The sequence below is a fragment of the Rhinatrema bivittatum genome, unplaced genomic scaffold, assembly GCF_901001135.1.
Source record: "Rhinatrema bivittatum unplaced genomic scaffold, aRhiBiv1.1, whole genome shotgun sequence".
NCBI classification, from domain to species: domain Eukaryota; kingdom Metazoa; phylum Chordata; class Amphibia; order Gymnophiona; family Rhinatrematidae; genus Rhinatrema; species Rhinatrema bivittatum.
Window position 1 is genome coordinate 158,069 of NW_021820728.1, and position 27,675 is coordinate 185,743.

Below are 27,675 nucleotides of genomic sequence, written 5' to 3' on the forward strand. Positions count from 1 at the left end.
CAACCACACTTTTGAGCTCAGCCAGCCTCTAAGATCCTGTAAATGGAACTAGGGTTGCCAACCGGCTCCAGATTTTCAGGACAGGTTGATCTAGTCCTGGCTTTACCCTATTGCATGCTGGGACTTGTTCTGATTTCCCTGTTGCACTCCCTAAGAAAAGTAAGGCTATAAGCATCTGCATGCAGAGGAGTAAAACCAGGACTGGATCAGCCTGTCCTGAAAACCTGGAGGCAGTTGGCAACCCTACATGGCTCAGGGAGCAAGTGTGAGAATGCAACCCTGGAGGTTCTGGATTTCAATTTCCTATCTAAAAACCTAAATTCATCCTGCAGAGCCTCCCCCCTGTGCCTTTCTATGCCGCTGGTACCCACATGCACCAGGAGAGCCAGTTCCTCCCCAGCACTCTCTAACATCTTATCTAAGCGGCCCTGGCACTTTTGCATTCTCTCCAGTTCTTTCAAGGTCATGAACCCAGTGCTTTTCTAGTACAGCGATGTTATAGTGTTTACACGGTTTCTAGTGGATGGACCCGTGCTTTTCTGTGTACAGGCCTTCTGAATTCAGCGCCAAGATTTCCTCGTCTCTGCTACACCAGCGTTTTCTCCTGAGCTATCTGGGCATCGTTTTGTCCGTAGTCCTGTGTCCTGTGCTACAGTTCTCAATCTCTCATCTTTCGCCGCCCTGAACCCATCCCTGTGCCAGGCTTACAGTGGTTCTGCTCTGCATGCAGGAACTCTTTCTACTTCTCAGCACTGCTTTTGGGTCTTTGCCGTGTTTGCCGGGCTGACTCTTTAAAGAGCTTTCCTGTCCTCTTCCTGATCTGGTTCCTTCTCCACCCTCCCACGCTCGCTCGTAGGCTCACTCTCACTCACTTTAGGACACTGATTGTTTGCGGCCGCCCACTTTTGTATTCCTGGACCTCTTTCGGCCCCTGGGTCTGTGGATGCTTTGGATCTGCTGCGCAAGTTAATTTCTATAAGGCGCGCGCCGGCCCGAGATCTTGGGTTGTGCTCGCTCGGTCCTGGAGGGCGTGGGGGAGTTTTCTTGTTCTTGCATCCAAGCGGAGACAAAAAGCTGTGTGAAAGTGCATGGAGTGCAAGTCCAGCTTCCCCGCTGTGGTATCTTTAAAACGTTTGAAATAAAAAAACCAGACTTCACACCCAGATTTAAATGTTTATGCTTTCTCTCAGCTCTGGGATCTTCCAGGATCCCTCCTGAACGCTGCACGTATAAATACCCCTCAGTCTGCAGGCATCACGTTTAGGTGGGGATTGGAATCACCTTTATGCCCTTTGGTATTTACTAACGGGCGGGCTACAAGGAAACGGCCCAGGCACAGCCTTGCCAGGTTTGTAGCAGCCGCAGTCCTCACCACGTGGCACTAGAGGCTGCTAAAGGCTCTTTGCAATGTGCAAACTACAAACCTATCGGTAAATGAAGTAAGGTCCCGAACTGAAAGTCATGTTATGTACATTATCCTTTAATCAGAAATAACATTACAAAAACAGCTTTCTGCCCATGCTAAAAAAAAACTTTCACAATTCAGATTTTCCCTAGACCAGAGGTGCCCAAACCTGTCCCGGAGGATCCTCAGCCAGTCGGGTTTTCAGGATATCCACAATGAATACGCATGAGATAAAATGTGCAGGTTCTGGGGATATCCACCATGAATACGCATGAGATAAAATGTGCAGGTTCTGGGGATATCCACCATGAATACGCATGAGATAAAATGTGCAGGTTCTGGGGATATCCGCAATGAATACGCATGAGATAAAATGTGCAGGTTCTGGGGATATCCACAATGAATACGCATGAGATAAAATGTGCAGGTTCTGGGGATATCCACAATGAATATGCAGGAGATAAAATGTGCAGGTTCTGGGGATATCCACCATGAATATGCATGAGATAAAATGTGCAGGTTCTGGGGATATCCACAATGAATATGCATGAGATAAAATGTGCAGGTTCTGGGGATATCCACAATGAATACGCATGAGATAAAATGTGCAGGTTCTGGGGATATCCACCATGAATATGCATGAGATAAAATGTGCAGGTTCTGAGGATATCCACAATGAATACGCATGTGCAGGTTCTGGGGACATCACCGGGGATGGCTGAGGATCTTCTGGGACAGGTTTGGGAACCCCCTGTCTTAGAGTAAAGAATCCGGCGTCAGGTGACCTTCTTCAAGTACAGGTGGATGCCGTTTTTGGACCGTAGGACAACCTGAGGTATTTTGATGGGGGGCTGTGTTCATCGGGGGAGACCTGGAAGCGTTGCAGGGTCAGAGCGATGGCCACTTTAATCTCGTTCATGGCGAAGTTCTGTCCGATGCAGTTCCTGAAACGCGAGATGGGAGAATCATGTTTGGGGGGGCTTGGTGAGATTACAGTGAATACAGCACGGCTAGAACCCGGATGGAGGAAATCAGGCTGCCTGAATCTGTCCTGCAGTCAAGGGTCCCAGGATCCTGTGGACAGTTCCCCTCCAGTTTAAAGCACTTTCTTACCACTTTCGCTGTTTCAGGGACAGACTCCCTCTCGCTGCCTCTGCAGCTATCCAGGTTCACACAGACTCTGCTCTCCTTTTGGATGCTAATACAGGTCAGTGGGAAGCTGAGCATGATAAATGGGGGTGTGTGCAAGTGTGTGCGCGCATCTGTATCGATACAACACAACTAGTTATATTTGCAAGTAATGTCACCTCCTCTTAAGGCCTGGCCTGGAAGCTATCACGTGTTCTTCTCAGCCAGCAAAATAACAGGTGGAAAAAAATGCTTTGCTTGTTAAGTAAAGAAACTATGTGCAGAGGCCCAGGTACACAGAGGTGGTCACAGTCAGTCCCTCTGCTGCTTCTCCACTTCAGTTTATATTCCCTCCCAACCTGGCCAATGATTATACGCTCCCCAAATGTTAGGAGAAGAAGCAACGTTTCTGTGCTTCATTCTCTTTTGCTTTCTGAGAGGCCATTTCAACGCTCGTTTCTGGAAGAGAAATTGCTTGGAATTGGGGTCATTTGCTTGTTCTGTACAGTTCAGCCTTTTCCTGAGTTTTTTTTTTCTAGTTTTGCAGGTGGCTTCCACCTTTTATCCTTCCGTTCAGTGAATGGTGGCGTCAAAGCTGCCCCTAGGCACTGGCAGTGCCAGTTCCCTGTCATCCCCACCCTCCCTCACCACACCTTGGAGCCCTGCCTTCTTCTTCCCAACACCTCTCCCTTCCCTGGCAAAGCTCGGAGGCCGCTCCCCAGCCCTGGCTCTCAGCTCCACCAGGCATCACAATCTTCTGATGCAGGGACTAGGCCTGCACTCAGAGACCCTTCCCCCCTGGGTGGAGACCCAAAGGTTGGGGAGTGGAGGGCAGGCTTAGTCCAGGCTCACGGGAAGGACCGCGGCAGCAGGCTTACGCAAGTCCGAGGCGAGATTGGCAGTCCCTCAGACAGGAAGGGCTGGGAATTTTGCCACCATCCAACTTTTCTGCCCTAAGCACAGGCCTAGTAGGGCCTGGGAGTAAATCCAGGCCTGCCTCTATCTCACCCCAATCTACTGACCACCATCCTTCCTCTTCTCATATGTAGATGAAAAATCAAATCCATTTCCGCAGGAGAAGCACTTTTACCTACAGAAATAAGCTGTGTAATTATTGTCCACCTTCTATGCAGGTTCACTATTGTAATTTAAAGATCTTCCCTTTACAATCTACACATAAAGTATATCTCCCACCACTAATGAATCTTAACAAATTATTTATCACTTATCTTGCTGTAACCTTCAAAATCCTTCATGTGTGTTTTGAATGATTTTTAATCTAGGATAAGAAGCATTTTGAGTCTGAATAAAAGTGATTTTTGAGCCAGAAATGAATGAACCCGCTTGTGGCCCATTGCGAGGCGAGAGCCGGTGGATTATATAAAGCGACACCCGTTACTTCTCATGCCGTGTTCTTTTTAATGTTCAGTGACTGTTGGTGTTTTGTGCTCTTTTTCTTCTGCTTTTGATTGTATTGAAGGGCTGCCTGCTTGCTGTTTTAGTTTACGTCTTTAACTTTGTGCCGTGTGTCAGCTTCTGTTCGCTTCGAGAGTCACTGAAATTCACAATGTGACCTTAAGCGCTTAAACGTTTGCACAGAACTTTGAGCGGTGAAGGGTGGCCAAGAGAACCTACTTGGGCTCCCTGCAGTATCCCTTGGTGAAAGGACAATCCTACCTTGGGCCGGCTGCAAAAGGCACAAAGGCGTAGGAGTGCCTGTCGGAGATGTTCTCCGGTGAAAACCTCAGCGGATCAAACACCTGCAAGAGAAGGAGCTGGTGTCAGGGCACAGAGCAGAAACGGCACCTCACAGCTGGCTTGGCCAATGTGTTGCTGTCATCACCGGACGGGAAACGTCAGCCAGCAGCCTGGAGACACGAAACACAGATTCTCTCATGCCGGCCTCTCCTGGCAGGCTCCCCAGGCCAGCTGGGTCCTGAAATGAAGCTTGCTCAATAGCAAGCCCTGGGTCACTGCTGTCGTTCCCATGGGTTCAAGGTATTCGTTTAAATCCGGGGGTCAACAGACGTTTCCAGGTCAGTCAGGCCTTTGCCTCGGTGCATCTACGGGCCTGTAGTTTTGGCTCCACTAAGGAAGGCAGGAACCACAAGTCCAATGATGCACTGGGGATAAAACCAGGACCGGCTCAGCCTGCCCGCTGTGACGGATCTGCAACCCATCTGGTGAGCCCCTGGAAATCATCAGCGCTTCAGTTCCCCAGGCTCATGCAGCTGGCGACACGGGAAAGCTCTTACTTCCTTACAGAGAGAAGAGAATCTTTTAAACCAAACAAAACCCCTTTTCTTTGTAATGCGGGGGTTTTGTGCCAGGCCCCTCCAGGTTGCCTCTTAGCTCCCTGCTGAACCCGGTAGGGCCCGGCCGAGGGGATGTGGGGGCTTTCTGACAGCCTTAGCAGGGGAGGGAGCAAATGACATCCTACAGACAGAATAACGTTGGCAGAAAGGTCTCTCCCCATGAAGGAATCTAGTGCTAAGGGGCAGCGCTACATCCTAGCTCTCTTTAGTCCCTCGATCACTCCCAGAACGTTCCCTCTGTCCCCTCAGTCCGTGACACAGACCCCTCTCTACTACAAGGCAAAGTCATTTACCCAGGCAAAGGGGCTTGGCTGAAACCTGCCCACAGCCCGTGCCCTCCTAGCCAGACAGAGGGTGACGCTCTCAGGGCAGGGATTGGGAAAATAACCTGTGGGCTTTGGACTTTCAGAGCTAAAATCTGCCCACAGGTGCTTTGTCCCCGTGGGTGGTTTACAAAGGGGGACCTCGCCGTGAAGTTTCCTTTTGATAATTTAGGGACAAGGTTGGTACCCACGCCCCTTGCCTTTAGCAAATTTTCAAAGGGAAGGGCCCCTGTAGTTTCCCTTGGAAAGGTCATGGCAGGGTACATGGGAAGAAATGTACCCACGTTCTTTGCCCCTGCTGGTCCTTCTGACAAGAGTTAGACGGGGAAAGCGCATGCATATATTTAAATATTCTGTATGTGCATGCCCCTCCCCCCTCCTAGTTACGCCCCTGGGAACCCTGGCAGTGAAACGGTGCGGCTGTATTTAGCTGCTCAGCTGTGGAACAATTTTCACATTGGGGATCTGGCCACCTGGAGGCTGCTGGACCCCTTTCAAAATTACCTTCCCAGTGTAAAAGGTCCTTTCTAACCCCCATCGGCAAAGCTGGTAAATTTTGTAGCGGCTTTACTGCAGGAAAAGGCAGGTCTATGGCAGCGGGTCATCCAGGCTGCCTTCATACATGCACTGCACAGATGTCTGATGACAAGCAGCACCGTGGCACCCTGATTTACTCTGGTAATGCTGGTGTCACCAGACGACACTCCCTGGACACAGAAACGGGATCGATTATCAAGAGCCACAAAAACCATCCTGGGAAGCAAGTCACAGAAAAGCAAGGCCCAGTGACTTTTGAGCCTGCTCTGCAATCCTCTGAGGCACCGCATTAGATTGTCGTGACAGCAGCAGCAGCAGCAGCGTTACCTCTGGATCCTTCCAAATGGTGGAGTTTCTGTGAATGGCATAAATATTCAACCCAATAGTGATGCCTGGTGGGAAGGAAAGGAAAAAAAAACAACTTGCATTAAAGAGCTAGAGCTGAATCTTTTACACACAGCAGGATCTTTGTTTAAGTGCCAAGAGCTGCACAATGCTCAGAAACATTAGCCGTAGATACGTGGCCCTGCCAGTGGCGAGTGACTCATGGCATGCAGAGAGCCACTCGGGTGCGCAGGAGATGGGCACGAGTGAGGTTCCTCGGGCAGAAAGCCACCGAGGAAGCACCTTGCCATAATGCCGGAGGAGGCTCCACTCCAGCCAGTGTGGGGAATGGACTGAATCTGGATCACAGAGAACAGGAACCGAAAGAAAGAAATAAGCCCCAGGTATTAGGGATTCTGGGGAGTGTCTTGGCTTTTTATGATACGGGGCTGCAAACTAATAAACACTGCCCAAAGGCATGCTAGCCCTATTGCCTGTTTTATTTATTCAGTTCTTCCATTTGCACCCTCGGACCTTCTCCTAGCAGAAAATCACAATTAACACAAGCACAAGGGAACTTTAAGAGCGTTTACACTTCTGATCTTTGGCAGGTGCAGCGGAGAAACATTTTTTATCTGAATTTTTCCATTTTGTGCCCATGGCCTCAGGACATCACACTCCCCAGCCCCTCCTGCCTTGCAGCCATACAGTGCGTCCTCGGGGTGGGAGCAGCCAGGGCCACATTGAAGGGGAAAGCAGGTCCTGTTTTGGGCCAGCGGAAATGACTGAAAGTTACAGGCGGGGAGTGTGGCATGCAAGAAATTCAGGGAAGGTGGGTGTCAGGGAGGAAGGAGCACAATGGCAGAGAAGAGTTCAGCAGAGAAGCATCAGCTCACCCAAGTGGCACTGCTCCCCCTCCTCCAGGAGTGCTGCATGGGGGAGGGGGAGTAGTGACACTTAGGCACACAGTGAACCACAGCTTTCCTCTCTCTCTCTCTCTCTCTCTCACACACACACACACATACAGAACCACAGCTTTCCTCTCTCTCATACACAAACATAACCTCAACTTTCCTCTCTCTCTTTCACACACATAAAGAGTTATAGATTTCCTCTCTCACATACAGAGCCACTGCTTTCCTCTCTCTCACACACACACACATACAGACACACACACATAAAGAGCCACAGCTTTCCTCTCTCTCATTCACAAACATAACCTCAACTTTCCTCTCTCTCTTTCACATACATAAAGAGTTATAGATTTCCTCTCTCACATACAGAGCCACTGCTTTCCTCTCTCTCACACACACACATACAGACACACACACATAAAGAGCCACAGCTTTCCTCTCTCTCATTCACAAACATAACCTCAACTTTCCTCTCTCTCTTTCACACACATAAAGAGTTATAGATTTCCTCTCTCACATACAGAGCCACTGCTTTCCTCTCTCTCACACACACACATACAGACACACACACATAAAGAGCCACAGCTTTCCTCTCTCTCATTCACAAACATAACCTCAACTTTCCTCTCTCTCTTTCACACACATAAAGAGTTATAGATTTCCTCTCTCACATACAGAGCCACAGCTTTCCTCTCTCTCTCACACACACATACAGATCCTCAGCTTTCCTCTCTTAAATACACAAACAGAACCTCAACTTTCCTCTCTCTCTCTCTCTCACATATACACACACACAAAGAGCCACAGCTTTCCTCTCTCTCATACACATACAGAACCTCAACTTTCCTCTCTCTTTCTCACACATAAAGAGTTATAGATTTCCTCTCTCACAGACAGAGCTACAGCTTTCCTCTCTCTCTCACACACACATACAGAACCTCAACTTTCCTCTCTCATACATATACAGAGCCACAGCTTTCCTCTCTCTCATACACAAATAGAACCTCAACTTTCCTCTCTCTCTCTCTCTCTCTCTCACACACACACACACACACACACACACACACACACACACAGCTTTCCTCTCTCTCATATACGTACAGAACCTCACCTTTCCTCTCTCTCTTCCACACACATGCAAGAGTTATAGATTTCCTCTCTCACAGACAGAGCCACAGCTTTCCCCTCTCTCTTTCTTTCACACACATACAGAACCACAGCTTTCCTCTTTCTCACACACTTACAGAGCCATAGATTTCCTCTCTCTCATACAGAGCCACAGCTTTCCTCTCTCAAACACACATATATAAAGCCACAACTTTCCTCTCTCTCACACACACATACAGAACCTCTGCTTTTCTTTCTCACGCACACACACATACAGAGCCACAGCTTTCCTGTCTCTCACACACATACAGAACCTCAGCTTTCCTGTCTCACATACACACACACACACACATTCAGAACCTCAGCTTTCCTGTCTCTCTCTCTCTCTCACACACACACACTCACACACACACCCCCCTACATACAGAGCCACAGCTTTCCTCTCTCACACACACATACCGAACCTCAGCTTTCCTGTCTCACACACACACATACAAAGCCACAGCTTTCTAGTTCTGCTGAGGTGATGCTACAGATAGGAAGAGCTTTGCACAGGAACAAAAGACAGCAAAGAAGGAGTAATGCAGTTCTATTATTACACCTTCCCCCTATTACAATCAGGCTTTCAGTGTCGTTAGTATATGGAATCAGCACTAACTAGAATTGTGAACGAGATCAGGATTAAATTAGATGGTGGTAAGGATACGCTGATGATTTTTATCAGTATGAGTGTAACCTTCAGTACTGTTGACCATCAGTTATTGTTGAATCGGTTGTCTGAGTTGGAGTTAAAAGATGTAGTTCAGTCCTAATTTAAGTCTTAATGATCATTCTAGCCAGGTCATCTGGAGCTCTATGTCATCTGAATCCAGAACCTGACTTTATGCAGCTCCGCAGGGCCCAGTACTAGCCCCTGCATTATTCAACTTATGTCTAGCACCCTTGACAGCAATAATTCAAGACTTGAGCTACAGATGTCACGTGTTTGTGAATGATGTCCAGGTAGTTGCCTGTATAGATTCTACTTGTCAAGAGAATTTGGGGAAATTTTAACAGCTGCCTTGATCAAATTGATTCTTGGCTATCAAGCATAATCTGAAGGTTAATCCATTCAAATATGAGGCTTTCTGGGTAAGCAGGAGGAATTCTGTTGAGTAATCCTATTACAGCAGGAACTGAGATTCCCTTTAAGAAAGCAGTTAAAATAGATACCACGCTTAGGATGTCAAATCATATTTACTTCTGTACTTAGGCTATCTTTCTTTTATTTATGCTAGAATGTGCATTCATTTTATTCGTTTCAGTTAATGCGCACTAATTTTTCAGAGATCAGTAAAATGAAATGAAAAATGCAAACAAAACCAAACTGATTAAGGAAAAGAAAATGTTTTGGCTGCCTGCCCTTGATAATATTAAACAGCTGAAGCATTTTTTGGAGTTACATAACCTGAAAACCCTGATACATTTGTTTGTTTCGACTAGATTAGATTCCTCAGGATTTCCCTGTGGGCACTGTCAAACGGTTCCAGTTGTTACAGAATGCTGCTGATCTAAGGAATACAATCACATATCCCCTTTACTGAATAAATTACACTGGCTTCTTATCCCGTGTCAGATTAAATTCAACGTACTTTGCTTGTTTGTAAAGTCTTACATAGGAACAGCCAAAAGATGTGTCTGATTTGTTGATTGCATACAAGCCACTAAGACTGTTACGCTCAGGTGAACAAGATTTGTGTAGGATCCCTTCCCCTTCAGAGATTAGGTTTGAGGTTACGAAACACGCCTCTTTTACTATCAAGCACCAGTTTTATAGAATGCCCTGCCATTAGACATTCACTTAGTGGTCGATATTGGTGGATTTAGCCTGAAAACCATGGGAATTAAAATCTTGCTGCTCTGTCTGTCCCAGACTTAACTGACTAACTTTTTATCTGGCTAAAACGTTAGCTAAATAACTCTGGGGCTGGTCAGGGGTGTTCCAGGATGGGGCTTGTTTTCCAGCTAACCCCTAGCATCACTAGACTGCGATGTTTTTTTCATGGGTGGACTCCCACTATCGCAAAGGGATGTTGCCCTGATAATGGGCCTCTCCCTCGAAAAAATATCACCGCCAGTATGGCAAGTTGTTTTGTCTCGCAGCCAAGCATTACAGGTCAAATCAATGCAACTATTGGCCCTTTAACGTGATGGAGCCCCATGCAGTCCAAAAGGTAGGACTATACCTGGAAGAGTCCATCTGCTGTGGAGAATGCAGTCTTCTCCATTTGCTGCTGGAGTGAAAGGGACTTGCTAATACCTCTTTGTTTCCTACAGGATTTGTTCACCTTAGAGTGTTTAATATACAGGTCTTTATCGTCTAAGGGGAAGACCTTTGGAATTGCCAGTTCCTCATTGATGAGGCTGGGCAAACTCGCTGTGAGCCAGCTCCACAGGGTTCCAAAATCTGTATAGTCCAGCCTGATCACTATGGGATATAGAAGCCAAGGAAGGACTCTTACTTCTATCCTGATCTGGTCCACTGGAGTCTTCATCTGGCCTTGGCTAGTTGGATACTGCTGCTGACACTGTGGATGCACGCAAGGGTCACGGTCCTTTCATAATCAATTTGAAGCCGCTTAATTAATTCTCTTCCAATAAGCATCTTCATGCTCCCAGAGTCTACTAATGCCTGGGTTTGAAAGCCCTCTAGTTCTATGGGAATCACAAAAGTCAAGATTCCCGGACTGGGAATGTCTACAAAACTGCAAAAATATGGGGCCATGAATTTAACATCCATAGGCTCATCTTCCCTGCATGGGCCGTCCCAAGCATAATGGCCCCTCTCCCTGCAATAGAATTCGGGGCTTGTGGCTGAGGTGAGGAGTCAGGCCTGCCCTGATCTAAGAGTGGTTGTGGAATTCTGGCCTCAGGACTTTGGCATCCTCCACTCGGGCTGAGTGACTTCCTGTGATCATGACGACTCTGCCATTGTGTGGGCCTAGAAAAAGACCACGCCAACCTCTAGCGCTATTTCCAGAGTAAGGTTCGGGTGGTGGCATACTCATTGCTGCATAGGCTGCGTCAGCACATCTAGGAATTATTCCAGCATAGCCATCTTGGCTACTTCCATCCCAGTCTTCCCTTCTGGACATAGCCATTTCCAGCCAACATCCTTAAGTCTGTGGGAAATGCTTTGAGGGTTTTCTTCAGGTTGGAGAACTCTCCACTAAAACTGTGTCAGTAGGCTTCTAGGGTAAGGCCCAGATGGCAATGGACCCTACTGGAAAAACCAAATAATTTCCCACTTTTGTGCATAAGTTTTGCACTTTGCTGAGAGTGTTACACAATTAGTGTTTCCAGGAACCTGAAAAGCCCAAGTCATGAAATCACTATCCAGAGCGCTGTGTAAAACCGCATTAACACAGACATTAAAGCTGGCATGGATTCTGCTTTGAATAAATGCCAGCATTTGAATAAAAAACCAGCAGAGAGATTGCCTTCTCTTTTACAAAGGCGTCCAACTTGGGCAGCTCACAGGTCAGCTAAGTGGAAATTCCCTCATCTATGGGTGTATAGTTTGCAAATATTAACTCTATAAATCCAAGAAAGGAGAAAACAGATTCCACCTATTCCACCTCCTATAATATATTCTCTGTCATTTACTAATATGTTTGCAATTCTCACCTCCCTCTCCAGTCATAGAGAGTCCTGCTTACTTTCCTGCCTCTCCTCACTGTCTCTTTTCTCACTCTGTTGCTACCCTGCACTTATTACAATGGATCCTACCATTGTATAAAGCAAAGTAACGAGGGCGTGTTTCATCTTGCCCATTCCATATGAAGACGCTTGACAAATCCCTTGATCCAATGCCAGGCGGGTAGAAGAAAGTTCGTTAAGGGGAAAGAGATAGAAAGTGCAGACAGCACTCACTCGATGCCATGTGCCCTTTCACTTATTCCTGTTCCCGGGTGCTTGACCTTCTCTCTCAATCTCCAGCTAATTATATAACCTGTAATAACAGGGAATGAGAACACAACTGGCAATGCTTTCAAGGCCCTTGATATGACACTGCACTTTTTTTTTTTTTTTTGGGCTCTCTTATGCAATCGTCCTCCATGCTCCCGGGACGGGGGAAGGGGAAAGTTGGCGTGTGAGTCCCTGTTATGGGGGAGGGTTGGAGTGCTGCACTGGTCCCTGGGTGAACACAGCGATTCATTTCACTCACGGGGCTGGGGCGCTGATGGGCTTGCATTTACTGAGGTAGTTAGCAGCATTCCCTGGACCCGATATTCACAAGAGTACAGCTGAATCTCTGTTCCAGGTAACAGGCAATGATTTACTGTGTACGCCTCCTCCTGAGCCTGAGCTGGGCGCAGTTCCAAAGTTAGTTTATACGGGGTCACTCTGGGACACATCATTGCTCCTTTTTACGTGACTTGTCCCTCTGATACACTTTGCATGTTCTGGTGCCACTCTCCCAAGTTGGGTTTTCTGACCTCTTGGGGGTAAGATTGAAGATTCCATCTCCTTCCAGACCACTGGGTCAAATCTATTACTAACTTACCATCAGACAGTGAGGAATTCACCATTGGTCCATGAAAATGCAATCGTGGTGCATCTGTTCTTCCAAAGTTACTCATTGTCTATTTCCACACCTCTTGGGTACACAGCGTTCATGGAACATCACCCTTCCTATCTTCTGCTTTCAGGCACAGTTCACATAGAGGTCCCTAAGTATTGGTGTTCTCCCAAGACCTTCCACTTCCACCTGACTTCAAGAACTTTTAAACCACTGAAAGAGGCAATCTCTTGGAAACTCTGTGTTACATTCGCCGGCTCACTCACCCCTTGTTGCCTGGCCTGGGAACGTCGCCACTCCAAGCTGTCAGGAAGAGCCACTTGGCCACACCGCCCGAGATGCTGCCATGGTCACCGCTGTATCTCCCTTCTAGGCACATGTGCCAATACTTAAAGGGCCCATGGCGGGAACAGAGCGATCCAGCACCTCTTGTTGTTGTCACATGGCCGGGAATTTAAATCCCTGCCATGCAACTTTGCAATACCTCAGTAATGGGTATAACTCTGCTAGTTGCTGCTTCTTTGACTCCAGCCCTATCATCTGTCTGCTCAGCCTTGTCTTCATCTCCAGTCTTGTCTTCGGCCTGCCCAGCCTTGTCCTTCTCTCCTGCTGCCTAACCTTGGATTGATCCTCAGTACTGATCATAGCCTGTGACCTGACCTTCCTTGTCTGCTCTATAAAAGCCGTGAGGAAGTTAAAAACTGTCCACAAAACTGTCCACAAACAAAACTGTCCACAAACAACTACAGCTTGACCTCGAAATCCCACTCAGACTCCACACCTCTACCAGACCCATCAGAGAAACATACAAAGGAAACCTGCAAGCCCCCCCAACCAAAGCTGCTGGGTCACCAGCCTGGAACCTTTTTCAACAGGCTGCAGCTGGATCCAAACCAGCAGAAGTGGATTTGTATGGTAGTTTCAGTTACCATTGACTCAGTTACCATTGACTCAGTAGCACGTGAAACCCTCTGCTCCATCTGTGTTTGCTATGAGATGTCTGTGTCTACCCTAATGCCACAATTTAATTCGTGTTGTTCTCATCAGACAGATTATTTGGGGACTCCAGGGGACTCTTCTTCACGTATTCTTTATACTAGGCCACAGATACCCAGGATAGTATGAATACATGTGCCTGTTTGCTTTTTTGACCACCACAATACACTGAGGCAGCACTGAAATGGTCAGCTCAGTGTGCTGTGGCGGTCAATAAAGCAAACAGAATGTTAGGAAGAGAATGGCAAATAAAATGAAGGTGTTACGCCCGTCGGTCACAGATGGCTGCGACCAGGGGCGGATTGGCCTAACGGGGGATCGGGCATCCCCCAGTGGGCCGATCGCTCCAGTCACGTGGTCTGCCGTGCGCAGCCATGACAGAGCCACGCTCGGCAGACCACGTGATGTGTCCTGGGCCGGCCTGGGCGGCGAATACCCGGACCGGTCCGACATCGTGAATCCGCCGCTGGCTGCGACCACTAATACTCACCTCTTTCTTTGCTGCCTTGTAATTTCTTGGACGAATGGCAGTCTCCGCCCACCACTGCCGACCTGCCTGGCGTTCCCGGGACGGCGTGGGCGCTGCCGACCGCCATCTTGATTCAGGAATTACCTAGGCGCGTGCATGAGCCACCTTTGTACACGTCATGGCGGGAACCTCGGGGGCGTCCCCTCCGGATGATGTCATCTACCTGCTGTACTTAAGCTGGCTGGCCCTACGCTTTGACGAGTTAGCAAGGAGTTCCCTCGTTGCTGAATTCCGCTCCATTCTTGGACTTCCGGTTCCAGACTCTACATTTGGCGTGAGACGCTCCGGGTACCTGCTCCTCGGGGGCCCTTCCTCGTCTCTGGCTATCTGCTCCTCGGCGGGCCTTCTGCCTTGGACTTCTTTCTATCCCACTCCCCGGGATCTCTCCTGGAACCATCTACTGTGAGTACTTTACTGCTACGAACTTCAACTACATCAAGCCTCCTTCTGGGATCCTCCTCGGTGTACCCTGTGCCTCGGGCCACTACCGCATCATCCCCAGTAGGAGCCACTCTGGTATACCCTGCGCTGCAGGTCAGTACCGCACCATCGCTACAGGATCTTCTTCGGGGTTCCTGCACCTCAGACTATCATCTCCTTACCACTACTGAGACATTTCTTTGGCATACCCCGCTCTGCGGGCCACTATCAGATCTTCACATCGGAGGGATCATCTCTGGGATATTCCCCTCTGCTCTGAACTGTATTTACTGCATCTACCGTTCTGCGAGCTGTGCCTTTCTTCTTTCTTAATAAAGACTCTATTCCACAGTTGTGTCTGATGCCACTGAGACCGCGCCTACTGACGGGGAGGCTCACAGGGCTCCTCCCTGTGGGCGGAGACTCCTCTCACCTCGGCCCAGGATTCACACTATTACAAGTTATAACAGGAGGATGTCATAATGCCTCTGTATCGCTCCATGGTGAGACTGTACCTTGAATAGTTTGTGCAACTCTGGTTGCCGCATCTCAAAAAAAATATAGTTCAATTGGAGAAAGTACAGAGAAGGGCGACCAGAATAATAAAGGTGATGGATGGCTCCCCTATGAGGAAAAGCTAAAGAGGTTAGGGCTGTTCAGTTTGGAGAAGAGATGGCTGAGGAGGATATGATAGACATCTACAAAATCATGAAAGGACTTGAACAGAAAATGTGAAATGGTTATTTACTCTTTCGGATAATAAAAGGACTAGGGGCCACTCCATGAAGTTAGCAAGTAACACATTGAAAACAAATTGGAGAAAATTCTTTTTCATTCAATGTACAATTAATTCTCTGGAATTCATTGCCAGAGGATGTGGTTAAGGCAGTTAGAGTATATGGGTTTAAAAAAGATTTGGATAAGTTCCTGGAGGAGAAGTCCACAAACTGCTTTTAATCAATATGGAATAGCTACTGTTTGTTGCTGGTATTAGTAGCATGGGATCTATTTAATGTTTGGGTACTTGCCAAGTACTTGTGACTTGGATTGGCCACTGTTGGACACAGGATGCTGGGCTTGATGGACCTTTGGTCTGACCCTGTTTGGCATATCTTATGTTCTTATGTAAAACCTTCTGCCTTCCCTGTTCCACCATCAGTTGTATGGCATTTCCTCAGTGAATGGAATAATTAGTGTTTACAGCACTATTATGGTTGACCTCCTTATGAAACAACAGTGACAAGCATGAGGCTGGACTCTGTACACTGACTGCGACAGTGAAAATTAAGACTTACTTATTGACATGCATGGACAGGATAGGCTAAACAAACTAATGTAAACCAAACAGAAGTGGAAAAAGAAAGATCAGATCATTGTGAACATCTCAGCGCAGTATCTCCTTTAGATCAGACAGTGGCAGAATAGCATCAATTTCATCAGCTATACATAAGAACTTATAAGGAAAAGTCAACCTGCTGGAAGGGAGCGTCCATCAAAGAAGGTGATAGGTTTGGCGAGCTCCCGGGACACTGCAGGAACTGGTGGGTATAGGCGGAGACTTTCTTTAATGCACATTGTGGTGTATGTCATCTTACTAAGGTCATCCCTGAAAGAAAACCAGACATGTGTTCTGAACAAGGAATGGTAATATATGCAAAATGCACCATGCACAGGCTCACAAATCTCTTCTGAGACTTGCCAGTGGATGTCAAGCTACATGTCACTGCATTAACCATAAAAAGCTCACTTTTATATCATAAGAGCTCTTCTGGGAGCAACATGGATTTGAAAAAGGTCTAGTTATTAGTAGATTTATACTCCTGGTATATTTTGACACATTATGATGAGGTGTTCATACTCAACACAACGATTTACAAGGAGGCTCAGAAAAAAGCAAGAGATAAGAGGAATGGCAACAACAGCAGACCTGGGAACTTTCTGGATTTCACCCTGAGACTCAGGGAATATGTATCAATTGCCGGGTCTCTAAGGAAATAATAGAAGGCTCTGGGCCTCTCTGTTTCCTGCTCCAGCTCCTCTCTTTCAGGAAGCTTGCGGGGGAGAGACTGGAGCAGACACTGCAGGCAGCATGTGGGGAGAAAGTGGAGAGGCGCTGCAGCTGTGAGTCCCAGGCTCAGAACACAGCTGAGAGTAGAGAGAGAGATCTGTGACTCATAGGGGAATGGGAGCAAAGAGAATGCTGCATCAGGGAGAGAGGGGAAGAAAGCAGGAGTTATCCCGGAAGTGGGGAGAATGGTAGGGGGGTGGGTGAGAGTGTGGATTTGCAGGAAAGGTGTTGGAAGAAAGAACGTGTATCCCCATTAGTCCTCCCCCCAAACAATGTCAATCTTAGGGAATCCAGAGCTCAAACTTCCCAGGCAGAAACATCAACTCAGGAAAAAATGCAGAAGAAATAAAGTTGAGTTGGGGAAAGAAAAGGAGGAAAAGAATCCTGAATGATAGAGAGGAAATCCTTGGTTAAAGGAGGAAAATAATCCTGAACGACAGAGAGGGAATCCCTGGTTAAAGGGGGAAAAGAATCCTGAACGACAGAGAGGGAATCCCTGGTTAAAGGAGGAAAAGAATCCTGAACGACAGAGAGGGAATCTCTGGTTAAAGGAGGAAAAGAATCCTGAATGACAGAGAGGGAATCCCTGGTTAAAGGAGGAAAAGAATCCTGAACGACAGAGAGGGAATCCCTGGTTAAAGGAGGAAAAGAATCCTGAACGACAGAGAGGGAATCCCTGGTTAAAGGAGGAAAAGAATCCTGAACGACAGAGAGGGAATCCCTGGTTAAAGGAGGAAAAGAATCCTGAATGACAGAGAGGGAATCTCTGGTTAAAGGAGGAAAAGAATCCTGAACGACAGAGAGGGAATCCCTGGTTAAAGGAGGAAAAGAATCCTGAATGATAGAGAGGGAACCTCTGGTTAAGGGAGGAAAAGAATCCTGAACGACAGAGAGGGAATCCCTGGGTAAAGGAGGAAAAGAATCCTGAACGACAGAGAGGGAATCTCTGGTTAAAGGAGGAAAAGAATCCTGAATGATAGAGAGGGAATCTCTGGTTAAAGGAGGAAAAGAATCCTGAATGACAGAGAGGGAATCCCTGGTTAAAGGAGGAAAAGAATCCTGAACGACAGAGAGGGAATCCCTGGTTAAAGGAGGAAAAGAATCCTGAATGATAGAGAGGGAATCCCTGGTTAAAGGAGGAAAAGAATCCTGAACGACAGAGAGGGAATCCCTGGTTAAAGGAGGAAAAGAATCCTGAATGATAGAGAGGGAATCCCTGGTTAAAGGAGGAAAAGAATCCTGAACGACAGAGAGGGAATCTCTGGTTAAAGGAGGAAAAGAATCCTGAACGACAGAGAGGGAATCCCTGGTTAAAGGAGGAAAAGAATCCTGAACGACAGAGAGGGAATCCCTGGTTAAAGGAGGAAAAGAATCCTGAATGATAGAGAGGGAATCCCTGGTTAAAGGAGGAAAAGAATCCTGAACGACAGAGAGGGAATCCCTGGTTAAAGGAGGAAAAGAATCCTGAATGATAGAGAGGGAATCTCTGGTTAAAGGAGGAAAAGAATCCTGAATGATAGAGAGGAAATCCCTGGTTAAAGGAGGAAAAGAATCCTGAATGACAGAGAGGGAATCCCTGGTTAAAGGAGGAAAAGAATCCTGAATGATAGAGAGGAAATCCCTGGTTAAAGGAGGAAAAGAATCCTGAATGACAGAGAGGGAATCCCTGGTTAAAGGAGGAAAAGAATCCTGAATGATAGAGAGGAAATCCCTGGTTAAAGGAGGAAAAGAATCCTGAATGACAGAGAGGGAATCCCTGGTTAAAGGAGGAAAAGAATCCTGAATGATAGAGAGGAAATCCCTGGTTAAAAGAGGAAAAGAATCCTGAATGACAGAGAGGGAATCCCTGGTTAAAGGAGGAAAAGAATCCTGAACAACAGAGAGGGAAATCTCTGGTTAAAGGAGGAAAAGAATCCTGAATGACAGAGAGGGAATCCCTCGTTAAAGGAGGAAAAGGATCCTGAATGACAGAGAGGGAATCCCTGGTTAAAGGAGGAAAAGAATCTTGAATGACAGAGAGGGAATCCCTGGTTAAAGGAGGAAAAGAATCCTGAACGACAGAGAGGGAATCCCTGGTTAAAGGAGGAAAAGAATCCTGAATGACAGAGAGGGAATCCCTGGTTAAAGGAGGAAAAGAATCCTGAATGACAGAGAGGGAATCCCTGGTTAAAGGAGGAAAAGAATCCTGAATGACAGAGAGGGAATCCCTGGTTAAAGGAGGAAAAGAATCCTGAATGACAGAGGGGGAAATCTCTGGTTAAAGGTTAGGGAGTAGGGAGGGACTGAACTCCAACCCCTCCCCCCCCCCCCCCACACTCACCCACAGACACACAGACAAAGTGGGAGAGACTGAACTACAAGGCAAAACCTGGGCTTAATGGCAAGAGGGGGGTTTCCTGTTCGTCACAGCTGAGAAGGCTGAATGGCTGCGCAGAGAGAGCCAGAATGTGGCTTTGCTTTTCTCCAGATTGGGATGAAGTCAAGTCTCTGTTGGCTGCACAGCAGTAAAGAAAATCAAATCAGGTTTGTCAGAGGTATGTTATTCATTTTCCTTCTGTACTACAGACGAGGAATCTGCTTTTGTTTGAAAGGAAATGGTGCATGTTCATGAAATTTCACATTTCTTTTCAATTTGTTTTGAAAACAAAATGAAAAAAGTGAATTAAATTTCATCTGAATTTTGTTTCTTTTGTCTCCAAAATTAAGATCCTGCCAACACCACCATTACCTCCCAACATGAAGGTCCTGCCTGGCCCTCTCTCCAGTACCTCGCGCTCCCCCACCCCTCGTAACCCATCCAGAGATTGGCTATAGGTCCTGGTGCCATTTCCTCATAAGAAAACATGGAAAAAAATGGTGTTGGGCTCAGGTCAGCTGGCGCCATTCCAAGATTAGCACTGACGGGTCGCTGGATGGGATAAGAGGGGTGAGAAGTGGTAGGGAGAGAGCCCAAGGGAGATTTGTGCTTGTTTAAACGGGTGAGGAAGGGGGGAAGCTTTTTGGTTTGTTTCGCTCTGTGTTTTTTGTTTTTTTTAAATGAAACAAAAGGAAAAACATTTCCTGTGCACAACATGCAGAAATGGTGCACTTGGGAATTTCTATTAAATGACAACTTTAAACGCTCACCATTCTACCATATTCCGGTCTTCCAGAATCTCTTGGATTTCCTCCCTGCATTTTTCCTGGTGCTCCGGGTACATGGCCATGCAGTACAGGATCCAGGAGATGCCACTGGCGGTGGTGTCGTGACCCTCAAACATGAAGGTGTCCACCTCCGCGCGCAGGTCCGCGTCCGAAAGCCCCTTTCCGTTCTCATCCTGAGTGGGCAGGAAAACACCGTTGTGAACAGAAAGTGGCCTACAAACTCCCACTGCAGTCCCGACCACTGCACGAGTGGAGAGAAGCCTGCAGTGCTGGGCTGCTATTAACAGACATACTGAAATCCATGCTTTCTGTGGCTTATCCACAGAACAATCTTGTATCTCCCCTCCCCCAGTGGTGTCAGGTTCACGTCTACATGGCGCTCCATGCCAATTAGTCCTTTGTTCACTGCTGAAACTACCGTTAACGCCAACTGTCAGGGTCTTATTGACATGCTGCATCCATCCACTGGGAACTGGGTGGCAACCACAAACCCAGTTCCTTGTACTGACCACCAAAAAGCTTTCAGATGATAAATGACTTCAGCTGCTAACATCCAAGGCAGAGACCACTGAAGCGCCCTCACGTGGCACTGCCACATGAGCAACCAGCAGCACTGAGGTGCTCTGTCAAGGCTTCTAGCAGAAGGAGGAACTTTGACGTTCCTTCATTCCCTTTCTGAATGCCATATTTCTGCCTTAACCTATCCATCTGTTGCGTTCTGCTGCATCTACAAGATGTTAACTGGCATGGCAGAGTTTCTGACACCCCCCAGCAGGAAAAAGGAATTTGCTGAGAGAGCTTCGAAGACACCTCCACAGCATCTTCCGGCTGAAGGTTAGTGGGCACCATGAGGTCTTTACTGAAAGCGCGTTTAGTGCTAGATGGCCGGATAAGTAGGTGGCAGCTGAATATCTGGCTATGCTAAGTCACTTCTCTGGCTAAGTAGTTAACTGGATAGTCGAGGATGGGCAGATCATGGCGGCGCTAGCTCTCCGGTTATGAGAGGGTGCACATTGCTGCAAAGTCCACAGGGACTTTTCCCCAGTTTTCAGAGGTAAACGGCCGCAGGGAAAAGACGTCCCTGGAGATTTGCGCCTCCTTTTATCTATGGATAGGGGCAAGGCCTAGTTGGTGCCTTTTTTAAAAAAAGGGTGTTGCCCGAGGCTAGGGGAACCCCTCTGCTGACTATCGAAGATAATATATCGAGGTACTGGGGGGTTAGAGGGTAAGGGTGGGGATCTTCCTACCCCCAGACCACCAGAGTCCATTTTTGGGGGGTTGGGATGGGGGGAACCCTAGAGAACAGAGATTTAATTATATTTGGAAGGGATGGACTGGGGGCTCCCTATACCAAAGCAGCCATGTTTTGGTTTTAAGGGGAGGGTATGGGGAAGGGAGCTAACCATTCCCGTGTGTTTGGCCTCAGGCTTTTTTTGTTTTGGGGGGCCAGTGTCACCTTGGTAGGTGGTGGGGTGTGGGTTCGCCATTGACCCCGTGCGATGATTTTTCTTATTTGGGGAGGGGGCCATTTGTTTGGGAAAAGGAAGTACTGCGGCACAATTTTTTTGTCGTGTATTTGCTCTCTGATAAAAAATTGCGCCACAGTTCAGCCACGATAGTTTGTCAGGGAGGGGCTAAATATCACAGGGACATCCCTCCGCGATATATGGCTCCTTCCACGATAAACCATCACAGCTCAATACATCTCCCTGTAAGTCAGCCGGCTACCCCCGTGCACTAAGGGAACCGGCTTGAATTCAGCTATTTGTGCCTGTGCAACCACACCCAGTGATGTTCCTCACACCCCCCTCACCCACACCCAGAGCCCCGGTCTTCAATGTAGGCACCCCCAACACTCCTGCCATTCCAGGAGCTCTGGTGCTAAAGAAACCCCATCCCAGTCTGGAGTCCTTCCCCCCATACATCCACTCATTGCCCTGTAATGGTTTATCTAAAGGCTGGCAGCAGGAAGAAAAGGTAATGTCCCTCCATCTATGGCCACACCAAATTCAAAATGGTGCCGGCCGACCTGATGCTACTCTGTCCCTAAGCAGCACATTCTGTGCAATCATTCTAAAATGTGCAAGTCACTTCGATGGTTAATACACGCAAGTCTACGAGATACGCACCTTGGCACACAGAAGAATGTCCAGAAAATCTAGATGTCTCTTCTGCTTGATCTTTTCCAGCTCATTTTCATTTTTATAAGCTTCTTTCCTCTGTTGGATCACTTTGTCTGGGTCATAAAGTAATAAAAGTGAGAGATGAGTGAATTAACCATGGGCGGTTCCCAGCTATTGATCTCTTGAGAAGAGCGGTCAGTGACCCTTCTGCCTCACGCTGCTCTCAGAACCATAGAAGTAACGCCCTGTTTGCCAAATCAAATCATTCTTAGATGTTGATGCTGGGCTAGCACATATATATATATATATATATATATATACCATGTTTCTCACAGAATAATCATGAAAATCAAGAGTTACTGAAAGGGGGTGAATATTAATGGAGGCAGAACTGTCACTTCCTCCTACGACATTACACGAGGAAGAAATGCCAAGAAAAAACCAAATAGCAACAGAAAGATAGAGGTACAGATTGAACCAAAAGTCAATATCGTTGGTATCAATTTAGTTTCTTTGCTGTTGCATATCCTGCTTAATCTGTTTATTCATAGGCAACAGTGGCCACCTTTGCTTTCATCTTTCCACCGCTATTAACTCTTTCCCCCACTAGCGCCATCAAGGTGGCAGGAGACCTAAGCGATCCCTGAAGCGTCAGGCCCCAGCATCGCACGCTCTACACGGCTGAGTGTTCCACTTTCACAGGCTTCATTTACAAGAAAAATCTATCGAAAAGAGTGGGATTCTTCTAGAGAAAGTGGATTAAATGACATCCCACTAAGTCAAAAATAAAAAGAACTCAGAATCCAAAGAAAATGGCCTCCCAGGAGCCAAGAGAGCAATGGGAATTGTGTGCCGTACTCATTAAAATACCATCGACCTCTCAGGAGCTGGGAAGGAGAAACCTTGCGACACATCGCATGCCCTGCGCTCAGCCACTCAGGAGCTGGGACCCTGCTCAGGCCACCAGCAGCTCGCTAAGCTTTAATGCTAACTGAGAAATGACCTTCCATGCTGTACGGACAAATCTCACAACTTTACGGGGGATCCGGAAACCAGTGACAGTGCAGGCAGTTAAGGTCTGCGCAGGCTGCTGATGAAGGGGAGCGAGAGGGCCTGCTCTCAACACGAGAGCAGTTTGGCAGGCCTCTGCGATGTCGTTTATGGCAGCCTCCAAAATGGCTGGTTTTCAGCCCCCCTCCCCCCCCCCAAAGCCATGCTTCATAAGTGACTCGGGAAGGCATGCAGGTCAGACACGATTAGTCTTGGTAAAACAGGAATGGGGAGGGTACCTGTGTGCTGATGCGCTATGTCGCAGGCCTTCCGGAAGCGGAATCCGTGGGGGCTGAGGTAGTAAACCAGGTCGCTGTGATAGGGGAAGCAGCGGGACCTCTGCACGATCAGGTAAGAGAGGTCGGAAACAGCCTGGATGTAGGCGCTGTCGCTGAAAACAGAGTCACAGGAGGCGCCGTTAGTGGACGGTGCCAATAACGTCCAAGAAGCAGGAAGAGCAAACTCCGGGGAGAAGGAGGAAGTGGGAAGCAGAGGGGGCAGGTTGGACCGGAGGAGTAAGAAGCGAAGGAGAGACTGAGGTAAGCTGGGCTAGAGAAAGGGGGGAGAGGTGGCCAGGCTGGGCAGGGGGAGGGTACAAAAGGGCACACAAGAGGGCAAAAGAGATGTAGAAACGAGGCAGGGTTTCCAGATCATGAAAATGGATTTTCCTGGCATTCTGCTAGATGTGACCTAACCATTGCCGTTTGGTGCACGGGTGGACTTACCTTGCCGAGATTCACCTTTCTATGCATCCAAACCCAGTCCCCTAACTCCCCGGTGCTGCAGCCTCGCAGGCCCTGAGCCCACAGCACAGAGCCAGGATGTTTTAGCTCCGTGAAAATGTTTTATGGACATCTTTTTTTTTTTATTGACTGTAAATAAATTTACTAACAGTTGGCAATCCTGAAACGAGGGGAAGATGAGGAAATCTGCATATTTTTAAAACCAGTAGCACATCCAAACCAGAAAAGACATTTTCAGTTCGTTCTGAATGAAACAAATAGAAAATGATCTTGCACGAAAATACCTGAAAGCTTTTGGTAATTTTCATTTCTTTTTCACAAAAACAAATGGCATTCAGAGGACCTATAAACCATCTCCTGCCCCCAAGAAAGCCACAGGGCTACCCCAGACCCCAGTGACACCCCTTCTACCCCACAAAGACAACCACAAGGCCCACACCTACCTAACTAGGCTGAGCCAGACCCATCCCGGGCTTCCCCAGGCCCATTTGACCCCTTCTCATCCCTGAGAAAACTGCAGGTGCTGGGGACCTCCATGATCCCCACTTATCCCTTCTGTGGGGATCTCCAAGGTGCAAAGGGCAAGAACAATGCCCATTCACTCCTGCCCTGATCTGCATGGCTTACCCTTCCAGCATTGCTCTCACAACAACCCTGACAGCAGCAATCCAGGCAGAAGGCCTACATTTCTAAAGGTACTGGGTGAGCGGGAGGGGAAGAGTTGGGGTTGTGGGGTTTGGAGGAGGAGCACTTTGCGGCATTTTCTGAGAAACTGGGGAAAGGGAAGGTGGATAACAGATGCCGACCTGTGGACCGGATCACATTTTTTTGTTGTGCCTTCTGAGGGGATTTAGGAGGGGTGGGGAGTACTCAGCCTGGCAGGGCCATTTCTTAAATTATTAGGTGGGGGAGGGGAGGGAGACTCGGGCCACAGGCTTGTGCTTCAGTTTTGGATTTTTTTTTGTGTTTATTTTTTCCAAAACTGTGCCAGTTAACTGGATGTCTTTTGAATACATCTGGTTAAGTGGCAAGTTGTCCAGCTACATGTGGCCGGATAACTTTTATACTTAACAAGCTATATTCAACTGTAGCTGGTTAGGTTTAGAAGTTATCTGACTAAAGTTAGCTGGATAACTTTAATTGTGGATATTCAGTGGAACATTTATCCTTCTGAACATCCGGGACAAGTTAACTGGCTAACTTTAGATGGATAACTTGTCCGCTTGCTGAATATGGGCTTCTATGTATCTGGCATGAGCTGGACGTGAAAACAGGGGTCGGCCATGGTGAAATTCTCTCTCTTCTATTGTGCAACCTTTCCCCTCTGCTCGCTCGGGCCCCTGTTGGAGGATGCGGAAAGTGGAGAGAGTCAAGAGAGGAGGAACAGCAGCGATTAGAGCAGAGCCCCAGGTAACGTAAGCTAAGAGGATGGTTTAAGGGAGCTGAGCTGAGTTCCAGAAGGAGCCAAGGTTTGCGGCTCCTGGCCGAGGATTGTCCGTGCGCTCGCTAGGCTGAGTTAATGGTATGTTCCTTTGCCAAAAAAAAAAATAAAGAGAGGCCAGAGGGGGTGACTTGATAATAGACTTCAAATACATCAGGACAGGAAGTAATGGGGTGAATCTACAGCAGGGGAAATGAAGCTTAAACATTAGGACAAAATCTCGTACTGCAATGGTAGTCAGGTCCTGGAAAATGTTACCATGGAGGCCGTGGAGTCTCCATCACTGGACGTTTTTAAGAACAGATTTAAAAAACGTCTATCAGAGATAGTTTGAGTTCAGTGGATCCTGCTGGTGGTGAACCAGGTGACCTTTTGAGGCCCCTCCTTGACCTATTTACTCTGCTTCTGTGTTGTCAATGCCACAGAGCGAAAGGTGCAAAGAATGCTTTGCCAGTCCATGATGTCCCACATCTGGGCATCCCGAGAGGTTCCATGTGCAGATGTGTAAAGTGAGACCCAGTTGTAGCTGAGGCAAGCGAAAGCAAGCTCTTTGTTGCTCCCAGTGATTGACTGAAAGGTTTGCTGTACTAAAGGAACAAAAAGCAGGGGCAAGGCTCTTCCAGTTTGCACAGGGCCTTCACGATGACCATGGAGAACCTTCCGTTGAAGATAAAAGCAGTAAGCACTGACCCGTCATTCTGGCAGTCGCTGTTGCAGCTGAAGGCGCATTTCATGATGCTGTCCAGGGTCATCAGGCTGATGTGCTGGAAGAGTTCCACCGACCTGTCCTCCCTGACGAGCTTTTCCCACTTGTCCTGGAGGGTAAAATTAGGTAAATTAGGATGGGCAGAATTCTACAGGATACTAAACCCAATAGCAATACCCACCAGCATGACATTGGTGGAGTCGGACATCAGCTTGACGTAAGGCTTCAGGACATCATAATGAAAGCCCGGAGTCAGCAGCCTGCGGTGCTGGAACCACTTTTGTCCGGAGAGGACCAGTAAACCTTTCCCTGTTGGGGACACCAGAGAGAAACATCACACTTTCCTCACCATTACAGCCACTGTTCTGCGCTCTGCTTCCTGTCTAGACATGTTACTACTCATATTAATACAGTTACTACATCTGCATTCCCAGAGACCTTCTGCTCAGTGCAGTGTCCAAGATTATGGGCATGCTCTTCTGTTTTTTGGGGTTTTTTTTTTCTACATCTAATCAAGCCTGTACAACGCGTTCTGGACCATGAGAAATTGTTACTCTTGCAAAGTGTCTCCTGGGATCGCTCTTTTTTCCTGCCTTGCTCTGTATCTCGGGATGCTGATGACATGGCTTCTCCCTTCCTTACCCCTGAGGTTCTGGTGCAGAGTGAGACAGCAAGAGGGACGGTACCGACACCTGACAACACGGAGAACAGTGGCTTCCCCCAACCCTGCATCTCTAGCTGGTTTCTCCCCTCTTATGATCTTGGCTGGGTGACTTAGGCTGCTGGTCCCATGGCTAGCGCTGGCCACAGATTTCTGCCTCTTTAATGCCTATTGACACGAAGGAGCAGTGAGCAGCAGGTGCTTTGTGGGGTTACAATGGCCACGCACAATCTCTCGTTTGTCGGAAACGGCGGTGCATTGCTGATTATGGATTCACTAACTTAGCCTCTGTCTCCTGCCGCTGTATCTGGGAACTTTCGGGTTCTACTCGCCCTGAGATTAGCCGGGGGTAAGAGAGAACCCTCCATCTCCTAACTGCTTCCATTTAATTATTACCTTCTCTATCAGATGACAAAACAGTTTCCAGCCTTTGCGGTCTCTGGCTCAGCGTCTCTCATTCATTTCATTCTCTGCCCTTCCTCCTACATTCGCTCTCTAGATTCCTGCCCCCGCCTCAGGATCTCTCCTTCTCCATATCCTTCCATTTCTGGCCCTCACTCTCTCTTCCTCTCCTCCTCTCTCTTGCTCTCATCTTCTCCTAATTCAGTCCTCTCCCATCTTGCTCTCCCCTCTCTTGTCCCCTCTTCCATTCTCCCCTCTCTCACTTGCTCTCCCCTTTCACTCATTCCCTCAAACCTTTCTGTTGCCTCTCATTCCCTCCTACCCCACATTCTTACTCCTTCCCCTTGTTTGCCCCCTCTCTCCCCATCCGTGCTCCTTCCCACTCACTCTCTTGCTCTCTCCTCTCCCTGCTCCCCCCCCCCCCCAACACACCCTCAGTTTCTGGTCTCTCATTCCCACTCAGGCACACTCTCTCCTTTCTCCCCAGCCCCAACTCTTGATCTCTCCTTCACTCACTCACTCACTCACAGGCAGACTTTCTCTTGCTCTCTCCTCTCTGTTCTCCTCCCCCCCCCCCCCCCCACACTCTTGCAGTCTCCTCCCCCTCTCCTTTATCCTGGTCTATGCAGGAGACAAGGAAGTGGCGTTCCTGCTCTTTTGGGCCTCAGACTGTTTAAGTTGTGAAGTTATTTCACCGCCTGTAACCTCTGCCCGGATGAAGGAGGATGCGTACCTATCCATGGAATCCCGAACTTATAGCCCAGATTATTCTTGGGAT

At 47.8% G+C, this 27,675-nt stretch overlaps 1 protein-coding gene across 1 annotated transcript; it reads right to left on the reverse strand.

The window, feature by feature from the left end:
• Positions 1–1,966: 1,966 nt before the first annotated feature.
• Positions 1,967–27,675, reverse strand: LOC115082036 (cytochrome P450 4B1-like). Its single transcript, XM_029586298.1, is given in 11 exon segments — positions 1,967–2,243; positions 2,246–2,349; positions 4,211–4,293; positions 6,036–6,100; positions 16,032–16,165; positions 19,754–19,944; positions 21,901–22,007; positions 23,184–23,335; positions 25,819–25,943; positions 26,016–26,143; positions 27,631–27,675. Coding segments are annotated over 10 exon segments (1,050 nt in total). The 5' UTR covers positions 26,043–26,143; positions 27,631–27,675; the 3' UTR covers positions 1,967–2,181.